General features: G+C 37.2%; 3 protein-coding genes and 1 long non-coding RNA gene across 12 annotated transcripts in view; 2 read left to right on the top strand and 2 right to left on the bottom strand.

Annotated features, from left to right (window-relative positions):
* LOC144340807 (uncharacterized) overlaps positions 1–2,360 on the bottom strand; it is a 54,400-nt gene extending 52,040 nt beyond the window's left edge. The window contains exon 1 of the long non-coding RNA XR_013417228.1: positions 2,277–2,360. This is a non-coding gene — a long non-coding RNA (uncharacterized LOC144340807). The remainder of the gene's footprint in view (positions 1–2,276) is intronic.
* Positions 1–7,466, top strand: part of SPARCL1 (SPARC like 1) — a 63,070-nt gene extending 55,604 nt beyond the window's left edge. For both annotated transcript variants that reach the window (XM_015138767.3, XM_078001997.1), the window contains 3 exons: positions 684–832; positions 1,628–1,776; positions 7,038–7,466. In XM_015138767.3, the coding sequence (XP_014994253.1) occupies positions 684–832; positions 1,628–1,776; positions 7,038–7,066 (327 nt within the window). In that variant the 3' untranslated portion in view covers positions 7,067–7,466. The remainder of the gene's footprint in view (positions 1–683; positions 833–1,627; positions 1,777–7,037) is intronic.
* Positions 7,467–10,159: 2,693 nt separating this feature from the next.
* On the top strand, positions 10,160–19,917 carry SCPPPQ1 (secretory calcium-binding phosphoprotein proline-glutamine rich 1). Of its 5 annotated transcripts, NM_001405229.1 has the most exon segments (9): positions 10,160–10,184; positions 11,172–11,242; positions 12,826–12,858; positions 12,951–13,028; positions 16,537–16,563; positions 17,300–17,329; positions 17,420–17,431; positions 18,720–18,757; positions 19,749–19,785. In NM_001405229.1, coding segments are annotated over 7 exon segments (243 nt in total). In that variant the 5' UTR covers positions 10,160–10,184; positions 11,172–11,185; the 3' UTR covers positions 18,726–18,757; positions 19,749–19,785.
* A 2,428-nt stretch (positions 19,918–22,345) lies between these two features.
* NUDT9 (nudix hydrolase 9) overlaps positions 22,346–23,215 on the bottom strand; it is a 36,078-nt gene continuing 35,208 nt past the window's right edge. For 3 of the 4 annotated variants that reach the window (XM_078001707.1, XM_015138743.3, XM_015138745.3), the window contains one exon: positions 22,346–22,845. In XM_078001707.1, coding sequence (XP_077857833.1) covers positions 22,667–22,845 — 179 coding nt within the window. In that variant the 3' untranslated portion in view covers positions 22,346–22,666. The remainder of the gene's footprint in view (positions 22,846–23,215) is intronic. The other variant, NM_001261782.2, reaches the window with a different exon arrangement.

The raw sequence follows: 23,215 nt of genomic DNA, 5'->3' as shown, positions 1-23,215 counted from the left end.
TCACAGGTAGGAAAGCTGTGGTTCTGGGAGCAGGTGGAGGTTCTGTTTGCTTCCAATTACTCAGTGAAATAAGAGGCAACATCAGAAGCTGAGAGTTTCACGTGCGCTGCTCAAGAATAATTTCTAGCCTCCGTCTTGAATACATTGTCACAGAGAGCGTTGAGGATATTAGCTATGAAACAGGGAAATTTCAATGGGGCTGGCCAAGCAGTAGCACACCAGGCCGAAAGCGAGACTGAGTGGGCACTGGATGGATGACCTAGAAGACTAAGAATGGACTCTGCCATCAGGAGAAGGAGCAGCACTTTTCATTAACTAATCAAAAATTTTCCCTCAGTCAATTCAGCCCTTTTCATTAAAACCTCATAGTTTAAAAAAAAAAAATAGTGAACATTAATTACTTGTTAAAAGAAAGAGGCAAAATATACTTAAAATATTTAAAAGTTTAAAAAAGATTTAAATTTCTTCTAAAAGCCAGAGGTTTCTTCCATCAGGTGCTATTCTGTGTAGGCATGAGAAAGGCCTATAGTATTGATTGGAAGGAATTTCATTTGGTTGCACATGATGTCCTGAGCTTGTTTTTCTCTATCATGTTACTGTCACTCTTCAAGTAAAGTTTAGCAAGTGACGAGTCCATTACATTTGTCTGATTCTCTGACAGTCTTCTGCCTTCTTAACCCCAGGTCAAGAAAATTTACCTGGATGAAAAGAGGCTCTTGGCTGGGGACCATCCCATTGACCTTCTCTTAAGGGACTTTAAGAAAAACTACCACATGTATGTGTATCCTGTGCACTGGCAGTTTAGTGAACTTGATCAACACCCTATGGATAGGTAAGAACTCTTTACCTTTCCATTTCTAGATGTATCTCTCTGATGAAATATCTACATACCTATGCAGAAGGAAAATCTAGATTTAGGACATTTCCCAGTTCCATTTTAGAATACTGAAATGCCTGGTTAGGAGTCTAAACACAAAGCTGCTGTGTGTGATGTACCCTAGAACTTAAAGTATAATCATAAAAAAAAAGTCTGGAACTTGATAGAGCTTATGTTGATAAAGTTTATGTTTTATAATTTTATCTTTTAATTCCATTTGTCAGTGAAATTTTTGAAGTCCCCTTATCACAATTATCAAAGCTATGTAATATTCATTAAAAAAAAAAAAAAAAAAAAGCTGCCGCGAAGATAGCAGAATATGGCTACACCATAGCTCCTAAGTTTACATGTTAAGGTCCAGCTTCCCACAGAGACTCCTCCGACTTTCTCATTCTTGATCCTAAATTCCCAAGACTGGCCCAATGTGGGTCAAGTGACTACATCTAAAACAATCAGGTACGGTCAGTGGATGAGAACCAGGTTGTACCAATATGATTGCTGGGTACACCCCTATAGATTTAGGGTAGGAAAAGGACAGTTGCTGTGAAGACAGAAACCTCGTGAATCGACATCCCAAAAGCTGTCAACCTTACCCACAAATCGTTTATTTCATTGGCAGTTTTTATCGGTATTCTATTTATTTCACATATACAGCAACCTTATGGGAGAAGAATGTCCTTGGTGAGCCTGAGAGTTAAATCTTCATGCACAAGCTACTCAGTTAATAGGATGCCATGTATTTCATTGCAGAGTCCTGACACATTCCGAACTTGCTCCTCTGCGAGCATCTCTGGTGCCCATGGAACACTGCATAACCCGTTTCTTTGAGGAGTGTGACCCCAACAAGGATAAACATATCACCCTGAAGGAGTGGGGCCACTGCTTTGGAATTAAAGAAGGTAAATTCATCACCAGCCAAAGAAGAGGGATGTCTTCTTCCCCAGACAAGCCCTAAGCCCCCGCATGCTTCATAGAGAGGTCCTGCCACATGTTCAAATTGGAAGCTAGAAACAAAAAGGTAGCAGTTTCCCAGATAGGACTTCCTTGGTGCACATGCTGTCATTACAAAGTCACTTCTTACTACCTTTATAGCACTGTTTTCAAAGGGTAGCAAGGGTGAACATGCATTGAGGTCTCAACAGTCAGCTAAGCCTAAAAAGACATGTGAATCCAGAGTTGGGTCAAATCTCAGCAGGCTTTGTGTCCTTCCTTATTTAATATCCTACCTTAACCTGGGCCTTGGGCCCAACTTTTCAAAATTACATGTAAAGAATAAATAAGCAAGCCCATTGCTGACAATGGGAGATGTCAGAACATCTCAGAATCCATTACCGACACACTGAAGACTGGATTTTACATCACAAGTAGTGCCAGGATAATCCTTTAACCCAAAACTCACCCATGGCTTCATCCTCAATGAATGGGAACTGAGCATTCTTTCTTTACTCCTGCAGTGGAGGAAATTAAATTTAGACACTTATTTTGCTGGGTTATGTCTTAATATGTTTCCTTTTCTTTCCTTAAGTTAGACTTGATTTTTATGAGCAGGTATGTTTTCAATAATTAAGATATGAAAGGCTGGGCACGGTGGCTCATGCCTGTAATCCCAGCACTTTAGGAGGCCGAGGTGGGTGGATCACCTGAGGTCAGGAGTTAGAGACTAGCATGGCCAACATGGTGAAACTCTGCTTCTACCAAAAATACAAAAAGTAGGTGGGCTTGGTGGCATGCGCCTGTAATCCCAGCTACTCGGGAGGCTGAGGCAGGAGAATTGCTTGAACCCGGGAGGCAGAGGTTGCAGTGAGCCAAGATCGCACCACTGCACTCCAGCCTGGGCGACAGACAGAGTGAGACTCGGTCTCAAAAAAAAAGAAAGATATTCAAACAATGAGCATTCAAATCTACTTGCAATTCTCACCACACACACACAAAAACGATAGTATGTGAGGTAATGCATTCGTTAATCAGATCAATTTAGCCATTCCACAATGTATATATATTTTAAAAGGTCATGTTTTACATGATAAATACATACCGTGTTTATTTGTCAGTTAAAATAAATAAATAAGAAAAATACCATTCACAGAACATAAATTAACAGTGAACATCAAATCTCTGAAACAGAGATTTCATTCATGTTTACAATATACCATCGGGATAAACACGCAGCTAGGCCGATAAAGAAAGTAAGTTCATCAAACGTTGGAAGTTCCCAAAAAGAAATAACTTGTGCCAACTTCATTTTTAAAATATTCCCCATATATATGTAGAATTCCTTTAGAGAGGAAGAGGTGAAAGTATGAAGATTTATAGGTAAGCAGAGAGGGTCAGTCCTTCTCCTTGCAATATCATTCTGTGAAATAAACATTCTGTGAAAGGATGTATATTTTTGTAAGTACCTAGTTCTGTGTATTAGTTGTCTATGCTGCATAGTGAATCACCCCACAACTTAACAGGTTAAATTCTTTCTCACGGTTTCCAAGGGTCAGGAATCTCACAGTAACCAACCTGGATGGCTCTGGATTAGGATCTCTCATTAGGTTGTGGTCAAGGGGTCATGCAGTGTGACAGTTATCTGATGGCTTGACTGTGGCTAAGGGTCTACTTCTAAGCTCACTCCCATGGCTCTTTGCAGGAGCCTTCAGTATCCCATCATGTAGGCCTCTCGTCCACAGGGCTGCCCACAGCATGGTGTCTGGTTTCCTCCAGAGTGAGTGACCAGGCAGAAAGAGAAAGCCAAGACTGAGGCCCCAAAGTCTTTTGTAACCTAATCTCAGAAGTTATATATCATGACTTCTGCCTCATTTTATTGGTCACACTGACCAATCCTGTTACAGCAGGAGGAGGAGAAGGAGACCACACGGGGTTGGGTGTCAATTGTCTTTCTAACATCTATGATACACGCAGAGTACTTATAAAAATTCAAATATATCCCTCTGTCCTGCCCTGCCCTGCCCCACCATTATCTAGAGGGGAAAACTCGGCTGGAATAGGATGTATTTATGGATGCCTGTTTATATGACATGTGATTTTAAACGACTGATAAAAAGGCAAATTTAAACAGGCCATTTTACTTAAGAAAACCAGTTGCATCTCATTCTTCCTTTTGCAAAGCTTCTGGCAGCTCTTCAGTGTGTAAGCTCACCCAGGCTCCGCTGGGCGGTTGTCTGGGAGGAGCAGGAAGGACTTAAAGTCCAGTCATTTACAAAGCTGTTAATGATCTTGTTTGTGCACTGTGGTTTGGCTATCATTGCCTTATTTTGAAGAAAGGAAAAAATTATCACATAATAAACCAATAAAGCAGATATTAAATATTCAGTCAGAACACGTAAACAAGTTATTGCTTTGGAATGTAGCTAAAGAAAAAAAAAATTTATTTGTAAGTATACCCTTCTTTCCTTCAAGGCTGAGAAATCCACAGAAGGAGAAGATAGAGTTTAGCCAATGTTTTCCTGAATTTTAACTGCCTGTGATAGATGTACCCATATATTCCTCACATAGCTGTTATTCAACTAGCTATGTGAATTAGGGCGTGTCGCTTATCCTCAGTGAGTCTCATTTTCCTTATCTGTGAAAATGGGGTTCAAATAACAGGTGCAGGAGTCCTCATTTATTTTGCGCCCATGCATACCATGCATTGACACATATCCATGCTAATCGTCAGAAAACCTTCCAAGTGAGACTAACAGGGTAAACAACTCAGATGAACACAAGTTCCCCAAAGCCATTTAAAGACATTATCCTAAGAGTACTGGGGGATCACCAAAGTGTTTCCAACAAGTCAGTGATTTCCCTGGGTTTGTATTTAAGACGGATTCCCCTGGTTACATTGTGGCAGAGCCAAAGAACTGTTGAGAGAATATTGTGGTAAACCCAGGCAAGAGCTGATGAGAACTTGAAGTAGAGGAGTGATCAAAAGCGGGGGGTGGGGAGGAGGAGAAAGAGAAGTGAAGATATTCAGTATATATTGTAAAATGTAAGCATACTGAAATGTCTATCATGTGGAAATAGGACAATATTTGACAGGAAATGTGTGGTAGCAGAGAGCAGAGAGGTGAGAGACTGAAAAGTACAATGCCTAGGTCCCTGGCTTAGAGCAGGCAGGGTAAATAGAGGTAAATAGAGGCACCTTCTACTGAGAAAACACAAGAACAGAAGTGGATTTGGAGCAAATGACAAATTCCATTTTAGATACTTTGAATCCTAAAGTATTAGGTTGTCTCCTAAGTGTTAGTTTCATGCAAACGTAATTATAGTTTGGCCATTATCTCTACCACTCCATCAAAACTACCATTATCCCTACCATGCCCAACACTGATGGGCACCTACATTGATTTTGTCTTTGCTATTGTGAATAGTGCTGCAATGAGCATGTGAGTTCATGTGTCTTTTTGGTAAATTGATTTTTTAATAAATATACCCAGTAATTGGATTGCTGGGTTGAATAGCAGTTCTGTTTTAAGTGCTTTGAGAAATCTCCAAACGGCTTTCCACAGTGGCTCAACTAATTTACATTACCAGTGTCTAAGCATTCCTTTTTCTCTGCAGCTTCAGCAGCATGTTGTTTTTAGACTTTTAAATTATAGCCATTCTGACTGCTGTGAACTGGTATCTCCTTGTGAGATGGTTTTGATTAAAATTTTCCTGATTATTAGTAACGTGGAACTTTATATATATTTGTTGGCTGCTTATACATCAAGACAGGGTTTTGGAACTGAAATGCATATTTGAGGATTATAAGCATATAGAGAATAATTGACACCGGGGAAGGGAATTAATTCTCCCAAGGAAAACACATTGACTTACGTGAAAAGGGGTCTAGGATTGAACACCATGCTGAGAAAAACATCTAGATGATGGATGGGGAGGAAGAAAGAATTCAGTAAGGACATTGAAGTTTCTCCTGAAATGAAGGAAGAAAACCAGGATAGTGCCACGCAAAGGAGGTGTTTCAAAGAGGAGGAAGAGATTGGCAGTGCCAAATGCGACTGAGATGTCAAAGAAGATGAAAGAAATAAAGATATCCTGGGTGGCCTTGGTTATAGTAGTTTTGGTGGAATGGTAGAGATGGAAGTCACATTCTATAGATTCAGAAGAAAAGGGAAATGAGAAAGGGTAAGGAGTGAATGTTTGAGTGCAGCAAAGACCTAGAAAAGATACAGAGTAAGGGGAGCATGTTTAAGAATGAAAGAGATTTGAGCACTCCTTTCATTTATTCATTTATTTGCTCAAGAAACCTTTACAGATGGTCTACATAAATGCAGGCACTGTTCTAGAGGCTAAATATAAAACATATTTAAATGCTAATGGAAGGGTCTAGTAAAAAAAAGGAAAGGTGGAAGAAGGATGTAAGAAAAAAAAGAGGAAAGTAAAAGGAGAATCTTGTGAAGGTCAGAAGAGATCTTGAGCATAGGAAGAGGAATTAGCCTTAACATCAAGAAAAAGGACAATCTCTTATCTGAGCAACAGAAAGAAGACAAGAGCTATGGGTGCAAATATAAGTAAATGTGTAAGTAATGAAGCTATTATCTCCATTTTACATATGAAGCCAGTACTCAAAAAAAAAATATCGAAGTCCATAATCTTTCCCATTCTCTGGGCTAGATAAATATTATTAGCAGGAAAATTACCTAGTGCCCACACAGAGTAGTATAATAGTTTGTTAGGGTGGCCCATGTTGGTAAGGAGTGATCTTATATCTCCTAGAGGATGCTGTCTTCTTCCACATGTATGGCAACAATTTCTTTGACAAGCTACTCAATTAAAAGCTGGATTTACCTAGCACTACACTTCTATTTATTTCCATTATATTTCAGCTCACCTTCTAGATTAGTATACTTGGCACTTCTTGGCTGGACCTCCCCTTAACCTGCTCTTCCCCTATCAGTGGTTCTCAACCCTGCAGCCAAATTACCTGCAGTTTTCTAAATGTCTACATGCCATTAGTCCACCCCTAGGGATTCAGATTCTAGAGTCCAGAGGTGAGGCCTAAAAATATATTTTTAAAAGTTCATGAGTGATGTTGATGCCCTACCAGAGTTGAGGATCACCATTATACTGCCTTATTAGATGGTTTCTCTAATCCCCCAACTCTAATATTGTTTGTGCTACTAATCTGGCTACTTTCTAAAAGTGTTGTTTTGCTTCTTGTTTTTTACAGAAGACATAGATGAAAATCTCTTGTTTTGAATGAAGATTTTAAAGAACTCAACTTTCCAGCATCCTCCTCTGTTCTAACCACTTCAGAAATATATGCAGCTGTAATACTTGTAGATTTATATTTAGCAAAATGTTTGCATGTGTGACAAGACAATGAGAGTAATTGCTTGATAACAACCTATGCGCCAGGTAAAGTCAACATATGCAAAATACTGTACATTGTGAACAGAAGTTTAATTCATAGTAATTTCACTCTCTGCATCGACTTATGAGATAATTAATGATAAAACTATTAACGATAAAAATAATGCATTTGTATTGTTCATAATATCATATGCACTTCAAGAAAATGGAATGCTACTCTTTTGTGGTTTACGTGTATTATTTTCAATATCTTAATACCCTAATAAACAGTCCATAAAAATCCAAATGCTTAGTCAAGTGTATTTCCAGTTATAATTTAGACAATCAAATGTGAAAGATCAACCCAAGACTCACACTTCATGTCAAATTATAATTGTGCTTCCTAAACCCTACTACTTTAAGTGTGTGTGTGCGTGTGTGTGCGTGCGTGTGTGTGCGTGTGTGTGTGGTTGAGGAAAAAGTGTGAGACACCTCTTACAGGAAACAAATACTCAGTGGTAAAAGCTGCTCATTAATGTCCTTCATCATTATATAAGTTTAAACAGAATAAAAATAAATTCAAGTGCTTTTTTACCAAATTTGATTTAAAATGTAGAACAAGCTGGGTGCAGAGGCTCACAACTGTAATCTCAACACTTTGGGAGGCCAAGGTGGGTGGATTCCTTGAGCTCAGGAGTTCAAGACCAGCCTAGGCAACATGGAGAGACCCTGTCTCTATGAAAACTTAAAAAAATAGCCAGGCGTGGTGGCATGCACCTGTTGTCCCAGCTACTTGGCGGACTGAGGTAGGAGAATTGCTTGAGACCAGTAGGTCAAGGCTGCAGTGAGCTGATATTGTGCCACTGCTCTCCAGCCTTTTGAGACAAGGCCCTGTCTCAAAAAATAAATAAATGAAAATAAAATGTGAAGATTATGCACTGCTTGATCCAACTAATTCTAACTTTTTGTGCAGTTGAGCATGTGTGCTGGGGAAGACGGCAGCCCTGCAAAAATTTCTACATATTCATTGTCTCAAAATAAAGAAAATGTAAGGGTAAAACAGGAAGAGGGCCATAAAGCGTCTTGATGTCCAATGTAGAGAGAGATTAAATATTATTAATGTAAACTGATAGCAAAAAAACCTGTTATAAGCAAAAATTTGTGTTTTTATTTGAGCTCTTCTTTGGTAGCTATTACAGTAAAAGCTAGATCACAAAAATATGACATCATAATATAGTTTTCCAACTTCTGAAGTAAGGCAATAAAAGAACATGTCACCCACTTTATTTGACTATTTGAAAGAAAATGGTTTTTCACATATTTTTCTAGCTGAAATGAAAGATATCAATACAATTATCTTTTAGTATTTTTTCAAATAATCAAAAAGTTGTTGTTGTTATTACAAACCTTATCTGTGATAGTCACAGAGAGAACATGCCCCTAGGAATTTTATCTGAAAGATACTTACAGAATAGTTTATTTTTTGTCAGAATAATCTTCTTTGAGTATTTCAAAATTTTATTCATTATCTCTTTTCATAGCTCAATAAATTACTTATTCTTTTGTGAGACAGAGTCTTGCTCTGTCACCCAAGGCTGGAGTGCAGTGGTACAATCTCAGCTCACTGCAACCTCCGCCTCCCAGGTTCAAGCAATTCTCCTGCCTCAACCTCCTGAGTAGCTGGTATTACAGGCGCGTGCCACCACACCTGGCTTATTTTTGTATTTTTAGTAGAGAAGGGTTTTCACCATGTTGGTCAGGCTGGTCTCAAACTCCTGACCTCGTGATCCACCCACCTCAGCCTCGCAAAGTGCTGGGATTACAGGCGTGAGCCACCGCACCTGGCCAATTACCTTATTCTTAACTAGAACTATATCATACTATGTCCTTTCTAAATAATTAAGTTCAATTTGATTAATCAAAATCTAATTATTATTTGTAATTTTTTCCAACTACAGAAATAATTTTAGAAACTATTCCAAATTTCAGAACGTTTTTATATGAAGCTAAAAAGGTCTTAGCTAGTTACAAACTAGGTTGTTGGGAACAGTGAAGTTGTATTCAGAGGTATTAATTAGGCCTAAATTATCTTTTACCCTCAGACAACTTTCAAAAATATTTTAGAATAGTGAAAAGCGACTTTAACACCACGGTAAGGACACCACCTCAATATCTACTAAAAAAATTTATTTGAAAATAATATTCATTTTGAAATGAAAAATATTGAATACTAGAAATTTTCAAACCTTAAATTTCTGTATCATTTAAGGCTCTCACATGTACAGCTAGCTCATTTATTATAGAGGCACATTAATATTCTTGGTGGTCACAATTTTTAATTGTGGGTTGTCTGTGATAAAGACATACTCTAATCCTAACCTAGGAGATGAAGTTATTTTCTCAGTAATCAGTCTGTAAGTCTACCTCTGTGTAATTGAGATATTTTGGAAGTTGGAGCTCCTGGTGTGAACACAATTATTCAGTTTAGTTTTGAATTTTGTGACTCATATTGCCCGTAACCATAAAGGCATTAGTAACATGGCTTAAATACTAGATGGGCATAGAGATTCTAGATGATCACACTGCTCCTTGAATTTGCTGCTCCAAGAGCCACTGAAGCAAAGGTAATTGTAGAGATATATAGTATACTTTGGACTGATTCTATTGCACTAGATAAAAGAATGTAACATATTCTTGTATTGGATAATTTAACGATTTCTAATAGGTCCACTTCTAAAAAGAAGAAAGAAATTAAAGCGTCTGAATCCAGAATGAATAAAAATACAAAGAAAAAACATGAAAAAGGAAAAGAAGGGAAATAAGTTGCCTAAATTCAGGCAAAGTAGCACTAAGATAAATCAGAGTTGAGTTTTAAATCTGTGTAACAGCTGAAGTGTGATTTATAGATGCAGATATAGATATAACTTGCCTCAATGCTGGAGATAAGTCTTAGTAAGAATATGATGAAGTTGTTTGTCTTTCAAAATCCAGTTCCAGAGTAGTGATTTGGTTTGAAACTCACAAGGTAAGTTAATTTGAATTAAACGCGATTTTTAAAACATAAAAATGCCTCCTTTCAGAACCAACGGACCAATAAAAGGTCAGTTGATTTGCTTTATTGAATCTGCATTTACTCATATTGTGCTGATTTTCTACCAACCCATTACATCTTACAAAATTTTTCCCATACAATTTCCTTCCCGAGAACTATAATTGGCAATAACAGCAACCAGACTATATGAAGGCCTGGTAAGTCTCACAGAGGTACAAGCTTCAGGTGGATTTATTTGTGTATTACATGAAAACTTTCCTCTCATTTTAGCCAGTAGTGATCAATTCCTAATAATAAGCATGATGCAACACTGGTGTTTAAAGATTCGTGAGTAGAACTGAGCACAGTGGCTCATACCTGTAATCCCAGCACTTTGGAAGGCTGTGGTGGGAAGGTTGCTTGAGGCCAGAAGTTCAAGACCAGCCTTGCAACAGGGTGGCAACATAGCAAGACTCCATCTCTAAGGAAATTTTTTAAAAACTAGCCAGGTGTGGTGGCACACACCTGTAGTCCTAGCTCCTTGGGAGACTGAGGCAGAAGGATCACTTGAGCCCAGCAGTTCGAGGGTACAGGAGGCTATGATTGTGCCACTGCACTCCAGCATGGGTGACAGAGCAAGACCCTGTCTCAAAAAAAAAAAAAAAAAAAGAAAAGAAAGATTTGTGTGTAAAGATCACAAACTCAACTTCAGGGACCAAACATGTACAGTGTATAGGCTGAACTGTAACTTTATAAGAAAGTAGAACGTAATGAGCTATTTTGGGAGCTAAACAGTGCATGTCTTGTCTAAGGAATTCAAAGCTTTGAAAAACACTCTTGTAGGTTTACAAAACCGATGTTTGGAGGCAGGATTTATCTTGACCACTATTTCAACACCTCTAACTAATCTACCTATTTACAATAGGAATAGGACTTAAATAGAAGAAAACTCAAAATGATCTTCTGCCCCTTCAATTCCAGGCTTGACCTTTAGAATGAAATTTCTCATCTTGGCTGGCCTTTTGAGCACTGCCACTGCTCTGCCCATCCCCGTGAGTACACCCTTCTCAGTTGCTGACTCAATTTCAGATTCAGAGTCATCGCATTTCTGGGCTAGAAAGCGGGTCTTATCTTTTCATTTCACAAAAGAGGAAAGTGGAATCCAGGAAAGTCATAGAACTAGGAGTTCACCACTGTTTGTCAGCCCAAGACTCTGCCCAGGACAAATCTCAGCTCCATATGCCATGTGCTAGCTGTGTGACCTTGAACTAACCCACGGTTTCCTTGTCTATGAAATGAGTCCTAGGAACACCTCAGAGTTGCATGGAGATAATTTTTTTAATGCATCTAACGCAGAGAAGGGTCCTATCTGAAAGACAGGATGTTCTGAATAAACTCAGTGATATAGAACAAATACTCTGCAGTGACCCAAGTCTAAATTAAGCAGTTTGAATTGAGTTTCATTTGTAATGCCCTTGCCCCAAACCGTCTCATGTTTTCTTAAAAGGCTGTTACGTGGAAACGCTCTGACACCAGAGGACTATCTACTTCATTGTAGATTTGATTTTAAAGAAGGAAATATTTAAGATAACTTACATCGATTGCTGAATTATGAACGTAGTAACAACTTATGCCTGAATAATATTTGAGGGATCATACAGACACACCTTTAAAAGTCCAATTTCTGAAAACTAGGTTTGGATAAAAAGCTACATTCACCTATAGTGCCCTTGATAACAAACCTAATTTGTTTCTTTAGACCACAATCCTTTTTGCCAAAGCTGACAAGTGTTGTGGTCTAAAATTCAAACAATTTGTATTCTTTATGCCTGTTTCTTTATGCTGATGGGAATGTTGCAGCACACATATTTCATTAATTCTAACACGTACTCTTTGATATTTTAGCAGCTCTGAAATTCAGCTGTGTCTTACAAACATAATGTGATAAAGTGTCACGGCAGCTTAACAGCAGTGCTTTTCTTTTTTGGTAATTTATGAAATAAATGGTGCTTTTGACAATGATAGCCCTCTAAGAATATATGAAATACTGTAATCCCAGAACATCATTAACTTCACCTATATAGACATTTTGTCATCAAAATGACTATATACAAATGAGATCCACTGAGTCTAATCTGTGTTTACTAGTCTGAATATGAGGGCACCCAGTAGGCAAGAAACTCCCCTGCACACTTTGTAACAAAGGAGCTTTTGAAGAAGTGAGGGAGCTTTCAAAATTTGTGTTTGGGATGCAGAACTTAAATGTTCATTTCCACACTCCCTTCACTTTGAATTTATAACTACTGAGAACTAAATCAAGAACACTATTCATTCAAAGATTTACAAAAGGAGATATTCAGGTAATATGGAATTAATCTTAAGAAATGTAAATAAAAGTATTCTTTGGATATAAATTTAAAAGCAAAAAGCACTTGGTCTTCCAAATCATTGCACAAAATTAAACATTTTCCTATTAGATATCCAACTGCTTTTTATTTCAGAAGTGAGGTTACATTACTGATGGGTATAACGCTCCATAGTAGCTTATTACCTATTCTCCTTTAGAACAAAACCTCTCTTTAGTGAATGTATTGCCATATCCTGCTTTACCTTGTCGCTGTTATTGTTTTGCAAGCTTGAACAATATGCTGAAAGTTCCAGTGAACAGGTAAACTTCTAGTTGTATTTTTAAATAATGCATTCATCATTTTAAAAGTTTGCCATTGTCTGAAATGACTGACATTCTGTTTCTTTTTACAGAGATTTATCTTCTACCCACCACAAGTACCACCATTTTTCCCTCAGGTCCCATTTCCCCTACCTCCACAACCGCCCCTGGTAAGCATGGGTTTGGGGAATCTGAAATAGCTGAAAGGATTTATTAGTTGGATGGTGGTTATGAAACTTTCCAAATTTTGAAAATGAGACTTTAGGCAGTCCCCAGGAATCAGCTATTCAAACTTCTCTCCCATATAGCTTATAATGGAATGTGACAAGGGGCTAGCAGATTTCCCTCCAAATCTTCAGTGCCCTCTCCCAGTGTTTCTCTGCACTTACTATTAAAAAGGTGTTTGTGCTGAATTACTTTGACTGTTAGGAGCTTATTCTTTATGAAGAGAATACTTCTTCTCTAATATCCATTCTTTTGCTTTTTCTAATTCACCTTGTTGCTTTCTTTCTCTAAAAAGATTTTTTTCCCAGCTGTCTATAACTTTTTCCTAGTTATTTTGCTTTTCTATTTGGACCCTCTCCAATCTCTCCTAATATCTGGATTCTTAAAACTTTTCAATAAATTTTGGAACAATGCTAAATACACAATAGAGTTGCCTGTATTCTATATAACACTTTTGTAAGTAGACTTCATTATAGAGTCAACGGTGAGTGCTTGAGATACAAACAGTGTAAGTTCAGATCTGATGAGGAAGAGAGATTCATAAAGGGAAACTACAATGCAATTTGATAAGTATTTTGAGACACAAATACAAAGCTATGGATCAAAGACTTCAGAGAAGACAGTATCTGAACCAGGTCTTAAAGGAAGACAAATGGATGAAACATTTCAGGCAGAGGAACAGCAAGTGCATGGGTGCAGACTTGAAAAGCACAAGGCAATTTGGGGGTAGAAAATTATTTTAGTCTAAAATAATGATGCTGCAACACAGATTGGGGCCTTGTTAAATGTGGATTAAGTATTTAAGTAATTATTTTTTTTCTTTAAAAATCACATACATTTTAAAACTTCACATACCCCTTATTTACAGACAAGGGCCTCACTATGTTACCCAGGCTGGTCTCAAACTCCTGGGCTCAAGTGAACCTCCCACCTCCCACAGGCTCCCCAGTAGCTGGGATTACAGGTGTATACCACCATGCCCAGCTCACAAATAACTGCATCTTGCTTAATATCGTCTGATCCCCTAAATATTTTTAAATATACAAACATGATTTTGCATAACTTTTTATATCTAAATACAATAAACACCTTCCCTTTGCTTGCATTTAATTTCAAACTGTGTTCCTCTCAAGTTTTAGAAATTTGTCACTAAACTTAGTCCTCAACAGAACATTTGTTCTCCTTTAATGTTTTTACTTGTTCTGGTTGAATCCTAGCTGTTAAATTCTAAATATTATACTTGCACTTATAATTAATTGCTAATTATTTTGGTTCTAGTCAGGACTAGGTGCATTGTTTCCCTGTTGTTTGCTAAAATTTGTTAAGTTTTTTGTTTTTGTTGTTGTTTTTTGACACAGTCTCGCTCTGTTGCCCAGGCTGGAGTACAGTGGTGCAATCTCAGCTCACTACAACCTCCGCCTCCCGAGTTCAAGCAATTCTCCTGCCTCAGCAGCCTCCCATGTAGCCACCATGCCTGGCTAATTTCTGTGTTTTTAGTACAGATGGGTTTCACCATGTTGGTCAGGCTGGGCAAACTCACTCCTGACCCCAAGTGATCTGCCCACCTCGGCCTCCGAAAGTGCTAGGATTACAGGCATAAGTGACCACGCCCGGCAAGATTTATTTTAAACTGATGCAAAATCTTGGAGTCTTGGTTTATAATTAGAACTTAGGAATCGTTGTTAACATTTAAATTTAAATTTATTTAAATCTATGCGACAATTAAAAGAATCACTATTCTGTGAAATGGAAACTCTTCCTACCACCAGATGGCAGACTAGTATCTTAAAAGCAAGCAAAGAAAGTAACCTTACTGTAGGAAAAGTGGTAGATTTGTAAAAACTATCAACACGTACATAAGACAGATTCCTGGGCTTTAAGTTAGACAAAGAAAAACACCCATACCTTTTGAAAGAAAAAATTATATTGAACCCACTAGTTTCTAATCTCCACCAAATAGAAGGTGAGCTCTCTAAGTGTCATTTACTGCTATCCCTAAATCCCAGATATAGAATAATTGCTCAGTAAATATTGTAGGGATGGATGGATAGATGGATGGAAGGACGAGTGAATGTACGAATCACTGAGAAAAAGCAAGAGAAAGTGTTCACAGTTTCGTTCACAATTTACTTTTTTTCTTTTTGTAGACTTCTATTCCTTTTCCTTACAATCCAAATCAGGTAGTTATACTTAAAGCTTCCTTAGGAAATACTTTAAGACAAAACAAAAACTTGAAAATTCTTTAGATTTAATTGCGGAGAAATTTGATACCAATAACTACGGGCTAACATTTTCTTTGGGGGACCATTAGTTATTGATATTACAAATTTCACATATCCTTGAAAACTGAACTACCTAAGGGACCTGAAACTTTCCTTATTTGTGTGGCATAAACCCAGGGACCAACCAGTAGAAAAAGCATTTAATTTGAAGTTAAATGATCTGGAGATGTAAGCTCCATGTCTGCCCTTTAATACTTTGGAATTTTCTTTAACTCCTTTGACCCTTATCCTCTTCTAGAATATAAAACAGTGACAACAGATGATTTACAAAGTCCATTTCACCACTAAAATTTTATGCTCACATTTGTCATCAGTGGTGGTAAAATGCATTCTTATTGAAATGTAATCTATCCTAGAAGCATTTGAAATAGATTTAAGGTTAGTCATGGTAAAAAGGAATTGCTTAAATTTTACTTTTGAAAAGATTTTACTGAATTCATGATACATAAGATGAGGCTGATTCAGTAACATACAAAAAAGTTATGTATATTTCAGCATGTTAACTCCAAGTAATAATATTCCTATTATGATTTTCTGTTTCTGAGACTGAGCCTCACTCTGTCACCCAAGCTGGAGTGCAGTGGTGCAATTGCAGCTTACTACAACCTTCACCTCCCAGGTACAAGCGATTCTCCAGCCTCAGCCTCCTGAGTAGCTGGGACTACAGGGACGCACTACCACGCTGGGCTAATTTTTTTTCTGTAGAGATGGGGTTTCATCACGTTGCCCAGGCTGGTCTTGAACTCCTGGACTCAAGTGATCCGCCTGCCTTGGCCTCCCAAAGTGCTGTATTACAGGAGTGAGCCACCATGCCCAGCACACTAATTACAATTATAGGAAGTAACATTATTAAAGTTTTCTTTCAGAAAGAGGTGATCCCAAAATACAATCTTTTTCAAACCCAATAAGCATAGGTTTAATAATCTTTCCAAGAAGTCCCAGCTATGTTTGGAGCCCACAACAGAAAATATGGACTATATGTTTCCAGAGATAGGTTTGGGGGGGTACTTAAAATATTAGTGAATTTTAATCTTAGTAATTGAACTTCAGAAATGATGAGAATTCTAAAAAGTATGCTTTCATTTACCAAGCTAATATAAAATATATAAGATACAAAAGTAGATGAAATGCTGAATTACAATTCCTTATTTAACTGTTTCCTTTATTCTAGGTCCTCACACCTAATGATCTTATCGCGGTAAATATATTCTGCCCTGTTATTCTATAAAGTCCATATAAATACTACATTCAGCCCCTCTCAATGGTCCTAATTAAGGTAGGGAGCAGGGAAGGCACCCTAACAGAACAAATACTACCTGAAGGCATTGTTCGTGCCTAAGATCTGTCACAGCTGGGACAGTGTTTAGCTTAAATATTACTGCATACATTCTGAGACAGACAGCTCAACAAGTAAAGAGATTAATCTTTTAGACGGAGCAGTCAATTTCTTGAGCAAGCTGCCAGAATCGTAAAACAGGACCATGTGGACGCTACAAAGCAATTTTCCAGTAAAACTGCTCGTGTAAGCAAGTTCTCCAAACAAAGTATTCATAGTTGTCCTAAAATTTTAGTTCAAGTATCATTCACACAGGGAATCTGAATCATTTATGAAAGATGGGACTTGTATGGAAGTGTACACAGAGGGTTTCTTAACCATTCAAATAAATTTTCTAACTTTCAAATATGGTGAATACCATTACAAAGTTGTAGAAAGAAGAAAATATTTCTGTGAATTAAAGGTATTTAAATCTAGACATTGGGTCATTTTAAAATCTTGTATCACATAAATAATATACTAAGCAATAAAATGGAATTTTTCAATAAAATAGATTTTCATATACAAAGTATATTAACTTGCATATGTAATAAGTTAAATGTAGGTTTAAAAATAAACCTATTGACAGCACTGTTCATTGATTTTTCTTCCTTCACAGTTACTCATTGCTATTTTGAACCAACTAGGGGTAAGGCTCTATTTTTATGCTATAATAAACTACACATTTACTTAATAAAGACATCTTACTAAATTTTTATTTTTATTTTTTTACTTTTAGAACTTCTTTGGGGTAAGATTTTATTTCCATGACTAAATTGATAAAAGTAAGTTACATTCAATGCCAGGAAAGGTAAGAAAAACTCTTTGTAACTATAAAAATATACGCGAGTCAACCCCAACTAATCTACCAAACTAGAACTCATGAGTTATAAACTCGTTTCCTCCAAAATCTTTACATCAAAATTTTTGCCAGTCTAAAAAGGTATTTTTTAACAATGTCCATGATATTTCACAAAATTTAAGTTTATAGGCATATATGCAATATGAAATTTCAACAACAAAGTTTGCTTCAGGCTTTTTTTTTTTCTTTTTTTGAGAAGGAGTCTTGCTCTGTCACCCAGGCTGGAGTGCACCAGCGCGATCTCGGCTCACTGCAACCTCCACCTCCCAGGCTCTAGCGATTCTCCTGCCTCAGCCTTCCTAGTAGCTGGGATTACAAGCATGTGCCACCACACCCATCTAATTTTTACATTTTTAGTAGAGACGGGGTTTCACCATGTTGGCCAGGCTGGTCTCGAACTCCTGACCTCAAGAGATCCGCCTGCCTTGGCCTCCCAAAGTCCTGGGATTACAGGCATGAGCCACTGTGCCCAGCCTTTCAGGCTTATTTTTGTCTTATAGGCAATTCATAGTAAATAATGAGAAAAGCCTACTGTAAAACTGCCACACCTAGAAGTGGACTGATCTCAAGGCAAGGTAACACATCTTAACAAAAAGCATTAACTTGCTTGATACAAAGGTTACAAACTTTGACTTCTACTTTGACTTTCACTGAAGTTTGCTTTCAAGTAAAATACATACCAAAAAAAAAGAAAAAGAAAAGAAAAATGTGGAGACCAAAAAGGCATAATCCCTTTTGTTGTTTTAATATTTTTAAGAAACAGGATCTTGCTATGTTGTCCTGGCTGGACTGCAGTGGCTATTCCAGACCCAATCATAGTGTACTACAGCCTTGGAGAAAGAAACTGGATTTCCACCCAACTGCTTCTCTCCTAACAAGTTTCACTGCCTTGAAGTGCTTATTTAGTACCTTTTACCATTTCAAACACTTTTTATCAGGCTATCTGAGGCCAAGTGGGAGAGATTAAGCTCTACGCTATCAACAGTTAAGGATTCAACTTATCAGCATTTAACGGTTCCACATTATTTTCCACCTCCAACATACACGATTATACCAATATTAACACATCAGCAATACAATAACCATAAAATGGGAGGCATGGGTGAAGAAGGAATTGTGGTGAAAATATCTTCATATAATAAATTATAACTATAATCTGTATTATCTATTTTGACAGAAATAATTCTCCCACTACTATGCCAGAAGTTACATATGGTTAGTAAAATCTCCAAATTCTTTCAAGCATTTATATCCTTTTAAATATTTTTATCATAAGAGTTTAATTGCCTCTGATTGTGTCCACAACAGTAAATTAATATGATGAAAATAGGTGTAAACAAGACCAATTAATTACAAATGCTTTCTTCAAAGGATGTATTTTAAAGTCAGTTTATTAAAACTCTGGAAATATTTTAGAAAAAAAACCACCACCAGAAGTCCTAAGCATAAGAAAACATACTGTTAAATAAGAGTAGCCTCTCCAAGTGCTCAGAATTTTCAAGTTCTCCCTTTAGCCACCAAATATTTAGTTTTTAAAGTAGTTATGATCTTAAGGAAGCTTTGCATATCCTTCTATTTGAGTTTGAAATGCTTTCAAAAGCTCAAGAACACCTGTTGACAAAACAAATACTGACTGTGGCCCTTTATCCTTAGGTTATTGTCAAATAAACTATCTTGGGGCCAAATTTACACAAACAACTTCAACAATGCTAGCCAAATCAGGTGTGGCCCTCACATTTCAAGTCACAAATCACCACTGCAATACTATGAATAACATGAGTACTGTTTCTGTTACACATAATCTTCCAAGCTGCATACTTAAACAATAAATCATAAAAGACTCTTAACCTTAGTAGGGAATACAATAGACAGAATAGGTTTGCAAACCAGTCAGACTGTGATTCAAATCCCAACTCTACTAGCAAATAAAACCATGGGCAACCTTTCTAAATATCAATGTATTCATTTGTGAAATGGGAATACTACTACCTAACAGGGTGTGGTGAGAATTAAGTAATATAATACAGATACTCAGTAAATGGCATACATTATTTATTTTACTAAATGTCTCTAAAATAAAAAGCATTCATTTTACATAAGGCATAAGGAAAATAAATATGAGGGGAATATTACCTAGTGATACAGCAGAAAGATCTTCCTCTAGGAGTATCTGAAACTAACATTTTAATTTTTTTCCCTATTATAGATGGTGCTGGATATTTACAGTTATCAGAAGATTATCTACTTCTATCTTTAGTTGATGGTAGTTTTATAATTTTGCATACTTTGTACCTGTTCCAGTGAAAACTCCAAAAAACCATAAAGAATTTATCTAGACCATGGGCTTTAGTCATACTTTAAATAAACCTTTAATATAACCAAATGTCTTTATTAATGGCAGTTCAAATGTATCAAAACTATTAAACAGGCTGGGCATGGTGGCTCACACCTGTAATCCCAACACTTTGGGAGGCTGAGGTGGGAGGAGCTCTTGAGCCCAGGAGTCCAAGACCAGCCTGGGCAACATAGGGAAATCCCAGTCTCTACAAAAAAAAATTTTTAATTAGCCAGGTGTGGTGGTGCATACATGTGGTCCCAACTAATTGGGAGGCTGAGGTGGGAGGATTGCTTGGGCCCAGGAGGTTGAGGCTGCAGTGAGCCATAATAGCACCACTGCACTCCAGTGGTGCTATCATAGGCAACAGAGTGAGACCCTGTCACAAAATACTATGAAACACAAGTAAATGCCAACATTTTCAGAAAATTGCTCAAACTGTTAAAAGAGCTTTTGTAAGTAGCTTCAATTTTGGAGAACTCTATTGAGTGATAGGAAGCAGCAGTTCCTTCCTGCCAAATGGTGAAAGTAGAAGCCGACTCTTCCATGCAGGAAGACCATCTAACCTCTTGAGCAGGTCATCCTCATCAAGTATTAATCCCTTATTACTCACCGTAGGGACCAGGATTTTACAGATACTTAGAAGTTAATACATACAAAAGCCCTATTTACAACTATTCCAGAAGGGCTCGAGGTATCCTGAAATCAAACATTCTAATGCTTCTCAGGAAAACGTAGTCATAACTGAGGGGAAAAAAGCCTCCTGTCAGTTCAATTCAGGTTTACCACCGAAAGTTCTGACATCAAATAAACAAAACAAAAAACAGAAAAACACTTTGTTTTACCTTAACCCTCTCTAGCTACAGAGTAGGCCTAATATCTTTTTCAAACATCTGAAGGAAAGAAAACAATCATGTCTCTCTCCCCTAAAGCTTGTCTTGAGATGCTCCAGTTGTAGCCCAACCCTACATAGGTTGACAGGAGCTCCTATCACAGGGCTTTCCAAAGGAGATCCTGAGCCAGAATGAGATAAATATGTCCACTAAGACAAGGCAGTACTACTTTTCTTTCCTCTTCCTTGCTTCCAAAAACCCCCAAAGCACCAACCCCCTCCTTTCCTCTGGGATTTATAACATTAACCATGCTTTTCTCAAAAACCTATTTCAATCTTCAACATTTCTTTCCTAATAAACAACACTAACTCACAGAGACCTCTACCTCTGTTCCTGTTTTTACGGAACCAAAATAATTACTTATTATATATTGATCACATATTAAGATATTTTGGATGTAATGGATTAAATTATTACAAACAATTTTACTTGTTTCTTCTTATTTTTAATGCGACTATCAAGAAGTTTAAAATTCACAGATGGCTAACATTTTCCTTTGTGTTTGTTTTGTTGTTAAGTACAGGGGTACATGTGCAGGCTAGTTACATAGGTAAACTTGTGTCATGAGGGCTTGTTGTACAAATTATTTCATCACCCAGGTATTAAGCCTAGTACCCATTAGTTATTTTTACTGATCCTCTCCCTCCTCCCACCCTCCAGTAGGCCTCAGAATGTTGTTCCCTTGTCCATGTGTTCTCACCATTTAGCTCACTTACAAGAGAACATGCAGCATTTGGTTTTCTGTTCCTGCATCAGTTTGCTAAGGATAATGGCCTTCAGCTCCATCCATGTCTTTTCAGAGGACATGATCTTATTCTTTTTTACGGCTGCATAGTATTCCATGGTGTATATATACCAAATTGTCTTTATTATCACTGATGAGCATTTAGGTTGATTTCATGTCTTTGCTATTGTGAACAGTGCAGCAGTGAACATATGCGTGAATATGTCTTTATAACAGAACAATTTATATTCTTTCGGGTATATACCCAGTAATGGGACTGCTGGGTCAAATATCTTTAAATCTTGGAGGACTCTCTACATTGTCTTCCACAATGGTTGGACCAATTTACACTCCCACTAACAGTGTATAAGCATTCCTTTTTCTCTACAATCTCACCAGCATCAGTAATTTTTTGTCCTGTCTGATTTCAATTCTTTTCTGAACATCCATTTTTAACTGATTTATAATATACAGTAGTTTCACTAGAGTGAAATGAACATGTTGATTTAAATACTAACTTCCTGGACTTTTTTTAATTCAGAATTTTTGAAAATGAGAATATCAGCTCTTGTTCACTGATCTTGACCTCTATTAACTAGTGGCTGAAATTTCCTCTTAAAACTAATGATTCTAAAGTCAAGAAAACATAGTTTCCATTTTCAAAATTAGCTTCAACAAGATCATGTGAAGCAAATAATTTAAAGAAAAAGCAGATGAAACATTAAACTGTACATCCAATGGTGGTACTCCGCCTAAAGGAGTTCGATGCGGCAGGAACATCCTGCAGGCCTCAGAAGATGGGGAGCGGGAGGAAAGGCATTGACAGACAAGAACCAGATGGAAAACAGAAGTTATAGCTGACCAAGAATTTATCTTTATTCTGATTATGATTCTTCAAAGAGCATTAGTTGTTTACATTTCATTTAAGTCATGCTTAAATACATACCAAATATGACTACTTATATTCCTTTTGACCAAAAAGCTGAAAATGTTGTGTTCTAGTTCATCTTACTCATTTTATTCTGATGTGAAACACTCTAAATCCAAATCGTTTTGAAAGTAAATAGGCCAAGTGGCCTACCCTACCCTTTTTATAGTACAAATTCTGTGATACTGCCTTCTTTTCAGTATACGCTCCTCTGTGGGCCTTTGGCTTACACGGAGACCATCAGCTACAACCCATGGCAGTCAGCTTCAGAGTCCTCGCTCCAGTGTGCGTCTCGTTTCTCAGCCACAAGTTTGATGAACTGAAAATGACTGGCATAAAGCTTCAGTTTATCACTGATGTCCACCCATTTCACTTTTCCAGCATCATCTCCAGCTTCTAGCGTAAGATTATCCATTATCTCACCTGGTTGCCAAAGAAAAACCATCACCAAGAAGAATTCATTTCTGTTTTAGCATATCTATATCGTCAAGTATTCTTACTTAAAATAATCTTAAATCATCATTGTACTAGCTGGCCAAGTGAATTAAAAACTAGACTATTCCAGCCCTGGTCAGCAGAATGAATAAAAGGAAAAAAAACGAGACTACTCCAAAATGCCCAAATTTTAACCAAGTCCCTAAATTTTAGACAAACACACAATACAAAGACTTCTCTCTAAAAAGATTATCCTTAAAAAAGAGACTATATTATACAAATATGAAACCTTACATCAAAATCAATCCAAGATGGATTAGAGATTTAAACGTAAAAAAAAAACACAAATTATTGGTGA

Source organism: Macaca mulatta, chromosome 5, assembly GCF_049350105.2.
Source record: "Macaca mulatta isolate MMU2019108-1 chromosome 5, T2T-MMU8v2.0, whole genome shotgun sequence".
Taxonomy (NCBI): domain Eukaryota; kingdom Metazoa; phylum Chordata; class Mammalia; order Primates; family Cercopithecidae; genus Macaca; species Macaca mulatta.
This window is presented reverse-complemented; position numbering and strand designations above follow the sequence as displayed.